Below are 15,680 nucleotides of genomic sequence, written 5' to 3' on the forward strand. Positions count from 1 at the left end.
GTAAGAACCAAGAACGGCAATCTAAGCACGTGACTGTACGGATAGATCACGTGCTAAGATGTCCTCACTCGATGTCACATGATTCCTATACGCCCTTCAGACTCAACATAGCTTCGAGCATCCCCTCAAACTTGGCAACGCCACCAACCCCCAACACGATGTTTTGCAGTTGATTGGATATTTTTTTACTACAAAGAAATGCGTTGTGAAACCTAATTTCCCCAATATTATCACCTTATGCCGCCTGGAAAAATGTATTTAGAACACTTACTGTCTAGAGAGAAGAAAATATGAGACACGCGATTGCATGTGTACAATGTCGGCAAGTAGCACGCCAAATAGTAAGCCTGCTCCATGCGATGTTCGCTGACATATCGGCAGGAGGCGCAAGAAGAAGTGCTATGTGCCCCAACGTAGCAACAGCTGCTGCAAGTATTGCGCAGAAAAGAAATTATGCTGTAGCTTGACAAATTCAATTGAAAGACTACTCAATTCAGGACGGAATACAGGGCCGGCTCCAGGTTTAGAGAATCACGACCAATCTCTGTCTCCAAGAGATACTTCGCCTGTGATACATGATTCTGCTCTACTTCCAGATTTGACCCTCCAACTGGAGCTAGCAAGGTTGTACTTTGACTACATTCATGACCAATTTCATACCATATTCCATAAACCTAGTCTGATGAATGCTATCGAGCATGGAACGGTAGCCCCTGTTCTCATATATGGCATAATTGCATTATCAGCAAGGTTCTCTGACAATGTGAAGTTTAAAAACATACCATCAAAGCATAGAGGACTACAGTACGCTCAAAAGTGCTCAGAACTTTTGAATTTGAGAGACATATCACTCACAACTGTTCAAGCTGCTCTTCTCCTGGGTGCTTTTTGGACAGGAGAAGGCGATCCAGCATCTGAATCCGTCTATATTTGCGTAGGAATTCATATATCTCAACTCCTTCGTCTTCCTATTCGTGCTGCTTCCACTCTTCTTGAAAGAGAAGTTGATGTTCGCGGTAATTATTCCATTTTTTCAATGATTTTGACTTGGCATTTTCTCGTCATCGGAACTCCTTATTTCAATAACAGAATTGACGTTCAATAGTCTGGTCCACTTTACGTATGATCGATGTGTGGTCTTCAAATGGCATGTCTCTTCCTAGAAGATTGGGGAATGAGCATAATGAGTTACCGATTAACGAACTGACGTTTCTCCAACTTACCCCCCATGATATCAACCTGGGAGATGTCAGCGGTGTGTTTTCTTCGTCGCTAGTTGCAGAAATGGTCAAACTAAACAAGATACTCGCCGCAATAAACGAATTGAACAAGAATTCGGTCGAAGGCCGGACTGAGGGACAAATGTCAGAAAAAGAAGTAGACTGGCTTGCTCAACAGCTTACCGACTGGGAGCGTGACTTACCGGACCATTTGCGAGATAATGCCGAAAACCTTTCACGGTACGCTTCTCTTGGCCTTGGCCGAGTATTTGTGGCAGTGTATTGTGGCTACTATCACTTTGGACAGCTCCTTTACTATCGCTTTCTACAACCTGACAGTTACGCCAGCTGTACACCAAATATACGGGCTTATTATGCGCTCCAATGCAAAGCACACGCGGCGGCTCTCTGCCAGATAATATATATGTCGCATTCGACTCCTGGTTGTGATGTGCTTTATAGTATGATTGGTCATGTTCTTGTCATCGCTTCTACTGTGCAAATCCATACATTGTTGTTCTCGAACTCTGACCAAGAGATCAAGCTGTCCCGTTCTCGACTGGAACGCAACTTTGAGATCTTGCTACGTTTGTATGAAATCTGGCCCTGTATCTCGGCCTGCCTGTTGCGATTACGCGTATTTCATACTGCGTGTCGGAAAAGTATGACTACCAGTTTTGTGCTCGATCGATGGATGTTACGATTTCTCCGAGAGTTCGGACAACCGGTTGATGAGCGAAAGGGGGGTGAGATGGAATCAGACGCCGATATACCTTTGTCCCTTGAGAAAATAGGTCTTAGTCCAGCCCCCAAAGCTTGAGTTACTGCACGTGTGATCTTGCCGATTTCTTCCTCCGCTATCTATATCTATTTTTCGATTATAGTTGAATAAAAGCTTAAAGCCCGACTTATTGAAATTTACCAAGATTCCAGGCTACCTTGCAGAACCGATGGAAATTAAGCTACAATGACAATTCAGAAAAGCAAAACACTGAAGCTGCTCTTTCTGTCGCTGCTTGAAATGTTGTCCCGAATATATTAATTTGCTACGAGGGGAGAAACTCAGCAAATACATACAGCATTTCAAGTAAATCCTTATCAATTGATATCATTTGAAGTGGAATAATGACTCGGTAGTACATTTATTTCATCATTGTCACATCAACTTGATGATCCAAAAAGAAAGAAAGAAAAGTCACCAAGAAAATGGGATTGGGCAGAACGTACTCAGCCATCGATCTTTTCCACATGCACTGTTGCCTCTTTTTCCCCGCTATCCTTCTTCTCAAAGGAACTCACCTCGCAGTTCTGGAAACTTCGAGCAGCGATATGGTTTGAGAACAACATGTTCAACTCGTCATAGGATCGACCCTTAGTTTCAGGTAGTCGGAAGAAGGCCCAGACAAAAGTCAAAAGCGCTGTAGATCCCCAAAAGAATCCAGTGTAGCCTTTCAAGTTCCAGGCAGTTGGATTCATAAAGTAAGGCTGTAACACGGAACTAATGGTGCTGGCAATATAGTAAAAATCTCTCGCCAACACGACCGTCTTTTGCCGAAGCCGGGTAGATCCTATCTCGGCAGGAAGAGACCATCCTAATTGTCCAATCGTAAGCTGGAAGAAGAATGTCCAAACAAGACAGAGGACAGCTTGCGCCATTCCGATGGATTTGTGGCTTGTGTCAACGGTCAAAATACCAATAATGAACAAAATGATAGCGCAGATGAGCATGCCAGCAAGGTATATTGTACGCCGACCAAATCTCGGCAACACGAGCAACCATGACATTAATGTACCAAATAAACCAAGACCGGTAACACCGATGTTCATTTTGTATGTTTGATCTGTGGTAAGGCCAACTTGCTGGAAAAAATAAGTCGAATTGTAAGCAAAGCCCATTCCGGCCGTGACTTGACCAACAAAGGAGACACAGGCAATCTCTGTTCGTCGCCGATCGATGCCACGGAAACATTGCCAATAGGTCGTTTTGATTTTCAACTCTTCTCGTTCCATTCTGTCGGTGTGGATGATGAGAGCGAGAGTATTGTCGATGTCGGTCAAGTTGGGTGAACCATCTGGTTCCTTTGAACGGATGAGTCTTTCTAGTGATTTCTTTGCCTCATCCAGTCGGTCCTTACGAACCAGATGCCAGGGCGATTCCGGTGCAAAGCATAATATGGGGAACAGGAAGCAGGGCCACACCCATTGTATGGCAAAGGGAATACGGTATGACCATTCGTTAGATACGTCCACGAGTCCTGCAAGAACACCGGCGGCAATCAATTGCCCAATAATGAAGCACATGTTCGTCCAGCTAGTCATGTAGACACGTAGTGAGAGAGGAAGAACTTCCGAAGCATACGCTGGAGATGCAGTTGCAAAAATACCCCAAGGAAATCCACAAAGCAGCTCGCCAATCAGAAGAGCCTCGATATTAGGTGCAAAGAAGACGATGAAAAGTAGCATCGACAATCCGACTAGAGATGCAAGGATCACACGCTTCTGACCAAATCTGTCAACCAAATAACCGTTTGCAATAGCTCCAAAAAATGCCCCCACACCAGATGCATTATTCAGACCAGCCTGCCAGCTAGCGGTTAATTGATATTGGTTTTCACTGGGAATCCAAGTTCCAAATTTGCGTGCGAACTGCGGATAAGCAAAGAAATTTCCGAGGAGGATGGTGTCGTAACCTTCCATAATCACACACATTGAGACCATAAACGACCAGAAGACTGCTTTGGGATGGGCCCAGAGCGCTTCCCAGACTGATTGCTTGTGTTGTTCATCTTCAGCAATTTTTGCTTGCTGGTTCAAACCTTGAGTATCTACCTCCATCCTTGTTAAATACTGTATTTCAACTCCCTTAACCTTTTATCGATTTTGTTGTGGGTCAACTGTGGAGCGTTGTATACATGGAGATAAAGAGAGTAGCTGAATACATGTAGACAATGGTAAATCCGTTGATATGCTGACTGGGTCTCTCACAAGCTTATATATGCCTTCTAACCTTGGCATGAAGAACACTAATCTGCTGATACTTTAAAAGTTCGAATTAGGGATAGTATCTGATCTCGAGTTAAACTCGGAATCATGTAACGTTACAGAACAATTTCATTCATATAGATATCCTAGCTTCTCTCAAACTTTCACACTTTTTGACGCCCAACCATCTAGTCAACTAGTTGAACTTGATATAGTCTTCTCTTTTCACGGTGGGTGGATAACTTACTAGTATCACATGACAGGAATAATTGTGCGGGTAACCAACAGCAGTATGTATATTGGCCAATTACACCAATGGTTCTGTCTCAAGGCCGACAGGTGGCGGGGATGGCGTCAAAAAGCGGCCTCAAGAATCCGCGCTTACGACGACGAATGAATGAATAACTATAGCCTCGCCTTTTTTTGAACGAGTCATTAGGACAAAATGGTGTGGAATACTCGACCTCGGCGCTGGCGTTTTTCAAAAAGCGGAAAATTGAGCCGAGATGGTAATTAACTAATATTTACCAACATTTGGAGTTGAATTGCTTCATCCACGCTTACTGGTAACTTCGGCAGACCCGCCATATAGTTGACGACTAGAGGAGCCAATCATCCACAAATCCGCTTGGTTTTATTTAGCGCGTCGGCTTATCTTGTTTCTCATTTGTCGTACCTGAAATAGATGCGGTTTTCAAAGCTCCTCCTTGAATCTCCCATTTAGCTTTCTGGGGAATTCCAGCTTCCCCAGACTAGCTATGGGCTATCGACAAAAGTAGCGTCTTTACATATGAGGGGTAGAGCTGCAAGTAGCAAGAAACATGTAACATGTAACATGAAATGAGTGAGGGGTATAAAATAATTCCCCAAAAGTGAAGAGTTGCAAATCAACAAGTTTTTATTCTTCTTCCTCGAAACACCTTGCTAATCATCAATACAAGGGATCAATGAAAATGAAAGTTATTCGAAATGCTTGCGCAGTTGCCAGCTTATGGACTGCTGGCGTCCATGCTGTCAATAACGGTCTGGGACTTACACCTCAAATGGGCTGGGTAAGCATAAATTTCATTGTTTCCTTTTCTTTCTTTCTTTTAATTGCCTTCATTGTTTTCCGTGTTTACTTTACTCTGGACACACATGTGCAAAAGGACTTAACTAACAGCTTTCTTCATTTCTGGTTTGAAGAACAACTGGAATTCCCTCTTTTGCGATGTTTCCGAATCCCTCCTGTTAGATACTGCCGAAATCCTCATTGAAGCTGGTCTACGAGACTTGGGCTATAATTATGTTGTTTTGGACGACTGTTGGTCAGACGGGAGAGACGAAACAGGCCATCTAAGACCAGACCTTGAAAAGTTTCCAAATGGAATGAAATCAGTTGCCGATCACCTCCATCGAAATGGATTGCTTTTTGGCATGTACTCGAGTGCAGGTGAACTTACTTGTGCACGATATGGTGAGTTATTCCCCTTTGAGAAAGAAGAAAGATAGAACACTGTCAGATAAATAAAAAACGGCTCCTGGACTAGGCTAATTGTAACCTGGCAGAGGGATCTCTTGATTACGAAAAGGAAGACGCAGAGAGTTTCGCTTCTTGGGAGGTTGATTACTTGAAATATGACAACTGCTACAACATGGGCCGGATGGGCTCACCTTTGACGTCCTTCAACCGATACAAGGCAATGTGGGATGCTCTCAATGCAACTGGGCGCCCCATTTTTTACAGCTTATGCAATTGGGGAGAAGATTATTCTCATTCAGTATGTCAAACCTTTTTTGCGTTTCCCAGTTTTCCAGTATCCCTTTCTCATCGCATGGAATTGGAACAAACGATGACTTATATGTGAGGAAACATAGTGGGGAGCATCTATTTCCAATTCTTGGCGTATGTCCGGCGACATCTACGACTCATTCGCACGTCCAGATCCAATTTGCAGCTGCACCAATTTTGATAATCCACTGTGCGTGTCTCCCGGTAGCCAGTGCTCTGTTCTCTTTATTTTGAATAGGGTGGCAACATTTGTCGATAAATCACAGCCAGGTGCTTGGAATGATCTGGACATGCTCGAAGTCGGCCAAGGGGGTATGACTGATGAGGAGGTACGGTATCACATCTTTATTTTCTCATTTCCCCTTGACCGAACAATTTTCGACTCACAATTCATAGTATAAAGCGCATTTTGCCATGTGGGCCGCGGTGAAATCTCCCCTTCTCCTTGGCAATGACCTCCGTGTTATGGACGCAAAAACACTTTCTATTGTGAACAATCCGGCGATTATTGCGCTCAGCCAAGACCCGATGGGCGAGCCTGCTGTTCGAGTTTATCGGAACGAGAATGTGCCTAAGGATGAATATGGGATCGGAGAGACACATGTGTGGAGTGGCCGCCTGGCTTTGGGTGATCAGGTTGTTATCTTGCTCAATGTGGCTGATGAAGATCTTCAAATGAAGGTCCCCTTGAGTGAAATCTTTATCCGTGACGGACCTGGAGGAAGTGCCCCTCAGGTTTCCCACGACTGGGATGTGTATGACCTATGGGCAAATCGCATGGCGGACTCTGACGCTCAATCCATTCTTGACGCCAAAAATGAGGCCGCTCGAGAGGCAGTATTCAAACGACTCAACTGGTATAACTCTACTGAAACTGCTTACGCTGATGGTCTGCAAAAACAAGATTCTCGCTTGATGGGAAAGAAAATTGGCACTGTTAACGCCGGCGGTGTTTTAGAATCTTCTGTGGAGCGCCATAGTGCCAAAGTATTCCGTTTACGCAGCGCCAATGGTGAACCTCCAAAGAGGAAAGCGACAGTCAAAGACAAGGAAATCAAGGATGAACTCTAGAATCTCACTCATGATGAATTACTAGTACTTTTCGATTGCTGGGGACAAATCTTCGTCATTGTGGTCATCCTTAGTGGAGCTGTTGAGCACCGTTTAGACATAATTATAGAATGCTCTCTTTTGGCCTAGTCAAGCCCTGAGTGGTTTGAAGGAAGAAAACTCATATTAGATCTGATGTATAATCAATGAAGATGTATGTAGCGAATAAGGGAAGAAGAAAAAGATAATTTAGAACATTGAACTGTTTCGCAAATGATTAATTAGTATCTCCTCAAATCTTACAGGCACATATGTATATATATAAGCACATTCTAGATTCTTAACTATAGACAGATCTGTTGATGTGGACGTAAATGACCCTGCCGGTCCCGAAAATTGTGGTCGAGCGTTGAATTGATGATATTGTAATTATCAGGATCAAAACTCAGTTTACTAAATGATAGTTAGATGATGTGCGATGATAAACTGCTGGGAGTCTTTCACCCTATATTTAATACTGGTGTTCAACTACGTCGCCTCGGTGCTATCTTCAGTCACCATCGCAAAAATCTTGTCCGACTTATCAAGGTTGATAACCCATTTAACATCCTCGAAACCTTTTCGCGTCTTAATTTCAACGTCAATATCATTATCGGGCTCCATGATGACAGCAGCAACATTGGTATTTGCAGTAGTTGGAAGCGTCCATTCACGCTCGACAGGTTTCATGTCTAGTCTTGCAATAAAAACGGCGACTACGGCGAGAACCTCGTTCGTCGCAAAGTGCCGGCCTGGACAGAGGGTCTTCCCACCACCAAATGCGCGGAAGCAGACATCACGCGGACGATTCTGGGCCTCTTCTGGCAGGAACCTGCGTGGGTTGAAGTCGGTGACGCTGGAGCCCCATATACTAGCATCCTGATGGATGACACGGCTAGGCATCTGCAACATAGCACCTTTCTTCAGCAGCCATTGATCGAGGTAGGTATCCTCCCTCACCTCGCGTACTGAGGTTCCCATAGAACGATGGCGGAGAACTTCCTGGTAGGAAGACAGTAGTAAGGGGCAGTTCGCCTTAAGGGTAGTGATATCAATGGTTTTGACTGTGGTGCCGTTCTCAGTCGTTGTTTCAGTGAAGGCGTCAACCTCTTTCCGAATGTCGTCTAGAAGACCTGGATGAGCATGGAGTAATAGAAGAGTCCAGAACGCTGCAGGCGCCGTGTTCACTAGAATAGCAATCGAGCCTCCAACCTCGTAGCGAGCGATGTCTTCTAGCGGAACATTGTTATCAATCTCTACTTGATATCGGGTTTGAGCGAGAACCGAAGCTTTCTTTACTCCGCCGGCTTTGTAGTATGCTTCAAATGCCTTGGAAACCTTCTCTCGAGCCGCAATGGGCTTTCGAGCGGTAATGGAAGGAAGAAAACCAACTAAGATTGACATGAGACCGCTTTCGAATTCCCTAAAAAAGGTTAGACCAGAACATTAACTATAAATTTTGGGAACTCCTACCAGAAAGCATCTGCAATCGCCTTATCGTCATACGGGTTCATCGGGCCGTAGACGGACCTGGTAGTAGCCGTCGTGATGGCATCCCTCAACCAGGTATTCAAGCTGACTGTACGAGACTCTCCCTTGACAGGTTGCAAAATATCGAGGGATTTTGCAATTTCATGGATCATATTGCGATTCATGTCGTCGAGCCCCGAACCGGGCTTGAGCGCAGCTCGCATGCCGGCGTAAGATTCCATTGAAAGACCGAAATCGCCCTCATCGCCATTGATGTTCTTGTCCAGGATCGCCTGCGCCTCAAGACTGGCTCCACAGACCTTGGATGCGAACTTGGCCTCAATAGGTGGAAATGCAAGCGTCTTATGCTGTTTTTGTACCGCCTGGATGAGTCCCGGCTTCGTCACCACGTACATCTTCTGGCCCGGGAGGGTCATGGTGAAGATGGGCAGACCAGTTTGATGGCTGAGAGAATGTTAATCACACCAGTTTTAGTCGAAACAGGAAAGGGTCGAAGGCACACCTGAGGTCGACATAATAGTTGAAACTGCTCCGCGCAAGTCCAACCATGTGGCCGACAATTGGAATTGATTGCGGAGCCAGCGGCGGCTCACGAGGGTCGTGGCCGAACATTTTGTGGGTGGCAACGTAGAGAAAAGTGACAATGCTAGCAACGATGAGGAAGAGAGTCGAGTCGCTGGCAGAATAAGACATAGCGATGAGTGTGGAATGGGGAACGGAAATATCATGGTGGAAGAGGATAGCAAGCTGATTGCAACCTCCAGGTTTCCTTGGGCCCAACGCAGAATTCCCAAAAGCCTGAGGATCGCCCCTGCGATGCGACTGGCTTGATTAGTTGCCGGTAAGCATTTAGCCACCTTTTTTCGGTGCAGCTTTGCAAAGACAAATCGTGGCTCTAGTATGGCCGGATCTGTCTGAGATACCGCTATGGAAATCGGTGCATGTAAGCCCTAACTCTTCGGCTGATTCACTGTATCTTCTCCATGAGTCTGGCGCGGCGCTACAGCCTCATTGACTCGGTCTTAAACCTCTACCATGTAATGATAGCCAATGCTCTCGTATTATTTAATGGCGATAGTATAGCTAAAACATATATATACAGCGTAATAATTAAATTTCCAACATGTATTTTAGTCGTCCTTTTGGCTTTGCGAATTGCATATATAAAATGTCGTTAATTAAAACACGCTGTTAGATTTCATCATATTTATTAACCTTAATTTCCTTAAGAGTTCGAAAATAATTGCAATGTTTATTGCCGTCGAGGACATCTTTCTTTTATTGAATTTTGTCTATAGGATCACGGCTTGGGAATATGTGGATTGAGTATAATGTCACTCCACCACCAACAGCGACAGGATGCACCAGACTACGCGAGTCATCATGCCATTTAGACAATACAATAATAAAGTAGCCTGGTGGATAGTGGAAAAGACCTAATACTAAGTGGCAAAATGGTATCAATTTGAAACATCTATGTCTTAAGTTGAATAAGCCGAGATATCAAGTAATTTGATAAATGAAGTATCTATAACAAACGCATCACTTATCGAAGAGTAAAACAGACAACTTGTCACTCTTTCGTGAGCAATAGCACTAAGGTATCCCTAAGCAGCTTGTGATACATCAAAATCGATCTTCTTCCCGATGCCTGCATTCCCCAAATTTAAATGCGGCAGAGAATAAGTATTGGCCTCGGTATCGATCCAAATTTGGTGCGAACTATCAGACCCTAGGTTAAAATAAGGGCCGTTTGGATTTATGTCTGTTCCTTTTCGCGACCGACTGCTGGTCAAGATAGAAGAACCAGTTAGACGCTGTCCTGCCGATGACAACCCGGACAGTATCGGCCTCCTGACTAATTTGAAGACTATAGCTATGGATGGCATGCAGCAGACCATGACCCCGGCCGTCATCTCACCCATGCTGAGATTCAATGAGTTAGCAAGTAAGGTCAACTACATTGGGGGAAAGCGAACGTACGATGTCGCCCATACAGGAACAACAAGATATGTGTTGTCTGAGCTAATACTGTAGTAGCGTACTCTGTAAACAAGACCGATAATGCTAGATAGACAAGCGCTGTTTTCCATTAGAATAGGGTTTGTAGAAAGTTACTTTTGAATAATCGAGTTTCTGCTTACCAAAGCCCGATCGAGAACATCGCCGATGTCGTGATTTTGCGTCGCAGCGGCATCTGCATCGTCCAGATAGCCGGCAGTGGAAGAACAAGAAGGAAGATGTCAATTATAACGTTAGCAACGCCTTGATACACGACAAGGATACGCGTATACGTGCAACTTTCTGATATGAAAGCGGTTAGAAAATTGAGGCGCGAGGGCCCGGATGAGGGTGAAGGCGCGCACATAGCGGCAAAAGCAATAGATAGTGAAACGTGGAAGGCCCCGATGAATATCATGCTGGCGATAGATGAAATCCGCATCCAGTTTAAGACTCCGAAGATATGCAAGTAAAGGACTAGGACTGAAATTTTGACGGCACATATGGCCAGGGGCCCAGTGATTTCGACGAGGAGAGCTAGCTTGAACGAAGACGGTGATTGTCAGCTTGTGAAATATTAAAGAGATTTTCACTTAGTTTACCACGAGCTGCGGCTTGGTAAATGAACCTAGAAGTACATCCCAAGCATGTCGACCAAATGCGCCTCCGCTAAGACCTGCAATAAATCAGTAAAATATAGCTGGGAATATATGTAGACCGTACAAGCTATTGTCATAGTAATGAAGGAAAGGCAAAGAACCTAGTTGAGTTAGTGCAAATAAGAATAGTTGCAGCGAGTGACCTGCTAATGCTGTAATAAAGATGACTATGTGGCCTCGTAGTTAGTGATGTAAAAGAGAAAAAAAAAAAGGCAATCTTTCGGAAAAGCTTGCCTTCATCTGCGACGTTGACGGCATTCCACCCACAATGGATCTTTGATATGACTCTCAATAGCGGAAAAGCCAGGATTAATGGAATGGATACACCTGCTGTAATGTACACTTGGTAGGCGATGGAATCTGGGTTGATAAAGTTGGGCGTAACCCCGGGGGGCGGAGATTGAGACGGGTGGTCCAGAAGCTGTGACAGCATGTCAGGAGCCATTGCGGCTATGGTGAAGAAAGTATACAGATAATTCGACTATGAGAATGAAAAATGATTTTGTAGTATTCTCCCAGACAACGAGTTTGGCTATAGTCTTCTCTTGGGCAAATGAGTCTGAAAGTAGATCAGCAGCGATGGCGGGGAAGCAATATTACCGTTTCAAGCATTCCATACTGCAGGGTCATCAGTACATATAAAGCCCGCGTGGCGGAATCTGGACGTATGCAGCATGCAATTCATGCTCATTAATGACAGACCGATATTGAATAAATACGACGGCACAACCCAGTTACATATGAGATTCGCATGACCACGGCGCGAGCAGCTGCAGCATATCATACGTTACCAAATTATCTAAGAATTCTTACAGCAATATTCATGAATGTCGGGCTGTAATTTCGAAGAATGATCCAGTAGTAATCTACTAACTCTTGGGTGTATCGGGTTTGTTGCGTGACGACGCTGGGATCAGAGACTGGTTCTAGCCTTGATTATGCAAAATGAAACTATACGTGCAGGCAGGTATTGGGATTTTAGCCGGCGAAATTCTCTGAGATCAGCATCGTTATTTGCTCTACTCGACTTTTATATAGTACCATTCCATTTAATACCAAGGAAGGGGCCACATGCCCCGACAGACAGTGGTTGCATCCAGATCTATCTGTTTTTACTGGTATCGCCTTGGATAGTCACTACAGCAAGAGGGATCGAAAAATCTTACGATATGATGTCTTATGGAAATATATTCAGCTACAGGTAAGTTGAAAGACAAGACGCTTGAAAGTCCTTGCCTCAATGTTGCGAATTTGCATTACTATTAGCGTTGACGAGGGGTGAAGCCTCACTGTAACGAACCCTCTATAATGAGCCTATGCTACCTTGCGGCGCTGTGTTGTATGCCAAGTGCTTTTGTATCTGCTGCCTGTATGTATTAGTCTTTCTCCTGACCTCTCGGGAATAACAATGATGCAGGCACTGACTCGGGTTTTTTCATATAGTGCCCGAGCCGCATCGGTGCCATATAAAAATGCTTCAAGGGGCGGGTACTCCCGTTCGCTTATGCATGATGACGGGTCAAAATGCGTGGATATTGGAACATCGACACTGGTTACTCGGCCAAACGCTTGTTAAGCGCCGCCTTGAAACCGCCCCTGTCTATTTGCCGCATTATCGGAAGCCTTCTCATTGACAAAATCTTACCTGTTGGGACAGCAGCATCTTTTGGCCCGTCTATATTGGTCCGAGATTCGACTGACACTGATCGATTGAATCAGCCGGGGCTACTTGACTGCACGCATTATCCCGGAAATTTGGGCGAACTCAATACGGCCGCGGCTACTACAAGAATCTATGCAAAGTTACAGGTTTATACAGCCATTGAGAGTTGTGTCTACGTCAAGTTCGATCAGGACTAATTGTCTAGCTACATAGATCTATTGGTGGTGATCGTGTAAAGAAAGACAATGCATAATATCGACTAAAAGTGATCGGAATTGACGGCATCCTCATATGCCAAGTGGGTATAGGTCACTGTACGGAGGAAAACGTGGAAGTCTTCCTAGAAGAAGACACTATAGTTCTTACCGGCCCATGCCCTATGAGGGTTGGCAATAGTGGTGTCGAAATTCCTGAAGAGCTATAAAAGTATCAAAGTCGATATGATTAGCCAAATTTCTAACAAATAGAAAGGCCTGAAACCTACCCCAAAGATGAATATAGACGTGCCTAAGCGTTTTGTTGAGCTGTATCCAAAGATCAGCGAGTGGGTCAAGTACATTATAGGTAGCCTTTCATTATCATTGGTCAACCAACTCTCCAGCAGTGAAACTCAACTTTATCCCCGTAGAACTTCTTGTTGCGTTGCACGCCCCATGCATTTAGCCCGATAAATGTACCTTTAGGCAGGTGAAAGTCGCCGAGTTTGTTGCCTCCGAGCGGAACCACTCACCCACACAATTGGCTCAAAGGAGTAAAATGTGTCATCCTTGCAAAACACATGCTTGTGGGTAAGCGAGTTGCTGGGCTTCTGCGCCTTGGGAGAGATTGGTAAGCTTCCCTTTCGCAACCGTCCCGCAGATTTCGGTGCGCAGAGTCTCGCAAATTTGAGGGCTTTTTATGATGCTTAAAAGACATGAGTACTCTGACTGGGGTGAGTGTTGTGTTAGAGCCAGCCACGCTAGTGTTGAGGAGCGTTAAATTGCTTGGAAGATGTCAATTTATATTGGGGTGGCGCAGAGTGTTGTGCACAATAGTTAGTTCGCTGTACCCGATAGCGTGAGTCCTACAAGGCTAATGAACTTGATAATCAGCATGGCAAATTTGGGATAAAATAGCATGTAAATGCGTTCGATTTCGACAAAGTAGATAATATTGAAACCGACTGAGTTGGCAACGGTTAAGTTGGGAGGGGAAGACACGATATAAGACAAAGAGTGTTTGCATTCCACGTGACAAGGTGTCTCAGACCACGCAATATGCCGACAGTGATGGATACTAACAGTAACATATTATTCCCGTGAGATAACTGCTTGGATAAGACCCATAAGACTGGTCAAAATCTCAAACTTCATGGCTGGATATAGAAGATCTACTCAACCAACGACTCCGCATTGGATACATACTAAATAGAATTAATAGATTTGACTCCATTATTATAAATGGATACATTAATTTCAATACCTATCAATGCTAATCATTTGAATTCGGATTATTCAGTTTATTTTTTTTCCCTTGTCACACCAGTGTAGCCAATGACATTGCAGCCTGTATGTTGCTGGAGCCTAATCGGAGTGCCTCTTTTCTGGCGGGGTCAGCCTGCCCGGTGCCACGGATGTATAGTATTTAAAGAGCCTTGGTCTTAGCCTTAATAACGTATGATTTGAAAGATTGAGTCTATTGTCAAAGCAAGAACTGGAACTGAAGTAAACTTACGATCTCTTGACCACAATGGATGACATTGGCACTCGGAATGAGTTGCAACAGCTTCCAGCCGGCCCAACCGCAAGCCTTCAAAGTAACGTGGACACCCAGCAACAATCTCCACTATTCAAAATACTTCCAGCAGAAATACGGAGTTTGATATTTACGTACGCTTTGACTGATTATGAAGATATCTCTGCCCCTTTCGACCGTGACACCTATTGGCATCGTCCTGGATATGGAGCGCTACGACGTACGACCACCGAGCTCCTACGTACATGCAAGCGCATTTTTCAAGAAACATGGTTCTTACCTTTTGCCCTTGCAGAGTACACGTTTTATCTAACGAAAGGAACGAGGGCACCAGCAAAGCATACCACAATTGCTCAAATGAAAAGACACCTTCAGCACTTAAGAAAGTTTGCACGTAGCCATGATGGCAAGGATTTACCAAGTATTCACCATATCAGAGTATTCGCCCAGCTGTGGGCTTTGGAAGATCCGCGGAGACTACAAAACGTACTCAGTCTTGATGGATTTTGCCCACTGAATGTGACTATTACAGTCCGATACACGGACTTTTGGCACTGGGAACAAAACCGACCATTGCATATCGATGCACGCTGGGTGAACGAAGTGCCATTCCCGAACTCGGTCAGAGTCATCAAAATGGAATTTGAGATGGTTGACCGACGCAAAAAGGAAATAGACTACATTAGCGATAAAGCAGCAGAGACGTGGTTTTTTCGACGGGTAGACGGTCTCGTTTTGAGAGCCAGAAAGCAAAACATATCAACGAGTGGGTGGACAGGAAGTTCATCTTGGGATGGATCACGTTGGGTTAGAGACGAGGCAAGGCCAAATGAAATTGATTACTATATCAAAACGGTCGTGTGGACGGTCGATCCAGAATTTGACCCATTTACCGATGGATACTACTGCCGTAATTTGGATATACCGAGCAACTTTGTGCAGGAGCCCGTTCAATTGGTGGACGGAATGGCGAGCATCTCGACAGGCAGAGGTTAATATGACCTAATAGTAGTCCAAGAAAATCATCAAATCTTCCCACCCCTGATTTGAAAGTGAAAATAGAGAGAAAT

General features: G+C 44.6%; 6 protein-coding genes across 6 annotated transcripts; 3 read left to right on the top strand and 3 right to left on the bottom strand.

Moving 5' to 3' along the window:
• The first annotated feature begins 119 nt into the window (after nt 1-119).
• On the top strand, nt 120-2,158 carry BGW36DRAFT_367762 (fungal-specific transcription factor). Its single transcript, XM_046214911.1, has 3 exons — nt 120-322; nt 382-1,016; nt 1,106-2,158. The coding sequence occupies exons 1-3, from the start codon at nt 291-293 to the stop codon at nt 2,038-2,040; spliced, it is 1,602 nt and encodes a 533-aa protein (XP_046078164.1). The 5' UTR covers nt 120-290; the 3' UTR covers nt 2,041-2,158.
• Nucleotides 2,159-2,275: 117 nt separating this feature from the next.
• On the bottom strand, nt 2,276-4,055 carry BGW36DRAFT_435423 (maltose permease MAL31; the record flags this gene model as incomplete). Its single annotated transcript, XM_046221414.1, has 1 exon — nt 2,276-4,055. The coding sequence occupies one exon, from the start codon at nt 4,053-4,055 to the stop codon at nt 2,448-2,450; it is 1,608 nt and encodes a 535-aa protein (XP_046078165.1). The 3' UTR covers nt 2,276-2,447.
• Nucleotides 4,056-5,155: 1,100 nt separating this feature from the next.
• BGW36DRAFT_393132 (glycoside hydrolase family 27 protein) lies at nt 5,156-7,044 on the top strand (the record flags this gene model as incomplete). Its single annotated transcript, XM_046217780.1, has 5 exons — nt 5,156-5,254; nt 5,388-5,658; nt 5,751-5,962; nt 6,060-6,302; nt 6,370-7,044. 5 exons carry the CDS (start codon nt 5,156-5,158, stop codon nt 7,042-7,044), a joined length of 1,500 nt encoding a protein of 499 aa, XP_046078166.1.
• Nucleotides 7,045-7,551: 507 nt separating this feature from the next.
• Nucleotides 7,552-9,246, bottom strand: BGW36DRAFT_286589 (putative cytochrome P450; the record flags this gene model as incomplete). The annotated part of the gene is made up of 3 exons (XM_046210432.1): nt 7,552-8,485; nt 8,536-8,997; nt 9,056-9,246. The coding sequence occupies 3 exons, from the start codon at nt 9,244-9,246 to the stop codon at nt 7,552-7,554; spliced, it is 1,587 nt and encodes a 528-aa protein (XP_046078167.1).
• Nucleotides 9,247-10,160: 914 nt separating this feature from the next.
• Nucleotides 10,161-11,658, bottom strand: BGW36DRAFT_422101 (uncharacterized protein; the record flags this gene model as incomplete). The annotated part of the gene is made up of 5 exons (XM_046219657.1): nt 10,161-10,479; nt 10,537-10,635; nt 10,698-11,095; nt 11,157-11,230; nt 11,481-11,658. The coding sequence occupies 5 exons, from the start codon at nt 11,656-11,658 to the stop codon at nt 10,161-10,163; spliced, it is 1,068 nt and encodes a 355-aa protein (XP_046078168.1).
• A 2,862-nt stretch (nt 11,659-14,520) lies between these two features.
• BGW36DRAFT_15113 (uncharacterized protein) lies at nt 14,521-15,658 on the top strand. Its single transcript, XM_046209510.1, has one exon. The coding sequence runs from the start codon at nt 14,605-14,607 to the stop codon at nt 15,604-15,606; it is 1,002 nt and encodes a 333-aa protein (XP_046078169.1). The 5' UTR covers nt 14,521-14,604; the 3' UTR covers nt 15,607-15,658.
• The last annotated feature ends 22 nt before the right edge of the window (nt 15,659-15,680 follow it).

The sequence above is a fragment of the Talaromyces proteolyticus genome, assembly GCF_021365285.1.
Source record: "Talaromyces proteolyticus strain PMI_201 chromosome Unknown BGW36scaffold_1, whole genome shotgun sequence".
Lineage (NCBI taxonomy): Eukaryota > Fungi > Ascomycota > Eurotiomycetes > Eurotiales > Trichocomaceae > Talaromyces > Talaromyces proteolyticus.

Coding starts and splice junctions, on each gene's coding strand:
- BGW36DRAFT_15113 (XM_046209510.1), top strand. CDS start 14,605: ATGGATGACATTGGCACTCGGAATGAGTTGCAACAGCTTCCAGCCGGC.
- BGW36DRAFT_367762 (XM_046214911.1), top strand. CDS start 291: ATGAGACACGCGATTGCATGTGTACAATGTCG. Junction 323..381: donor ATTGCATGTGTACAATGTCG/GCAAGTAGCACG, acceptor ACATATCGGCAG/GAGGCGCAAGAAGAAGTGCT. Junction 1,017..1,105: donor AAGAGAAGTTGATGTTCGCG/GTAATTATTCCA, acceptor GACGTTCAATAG/TCTGGTCCACTTTACGTATG.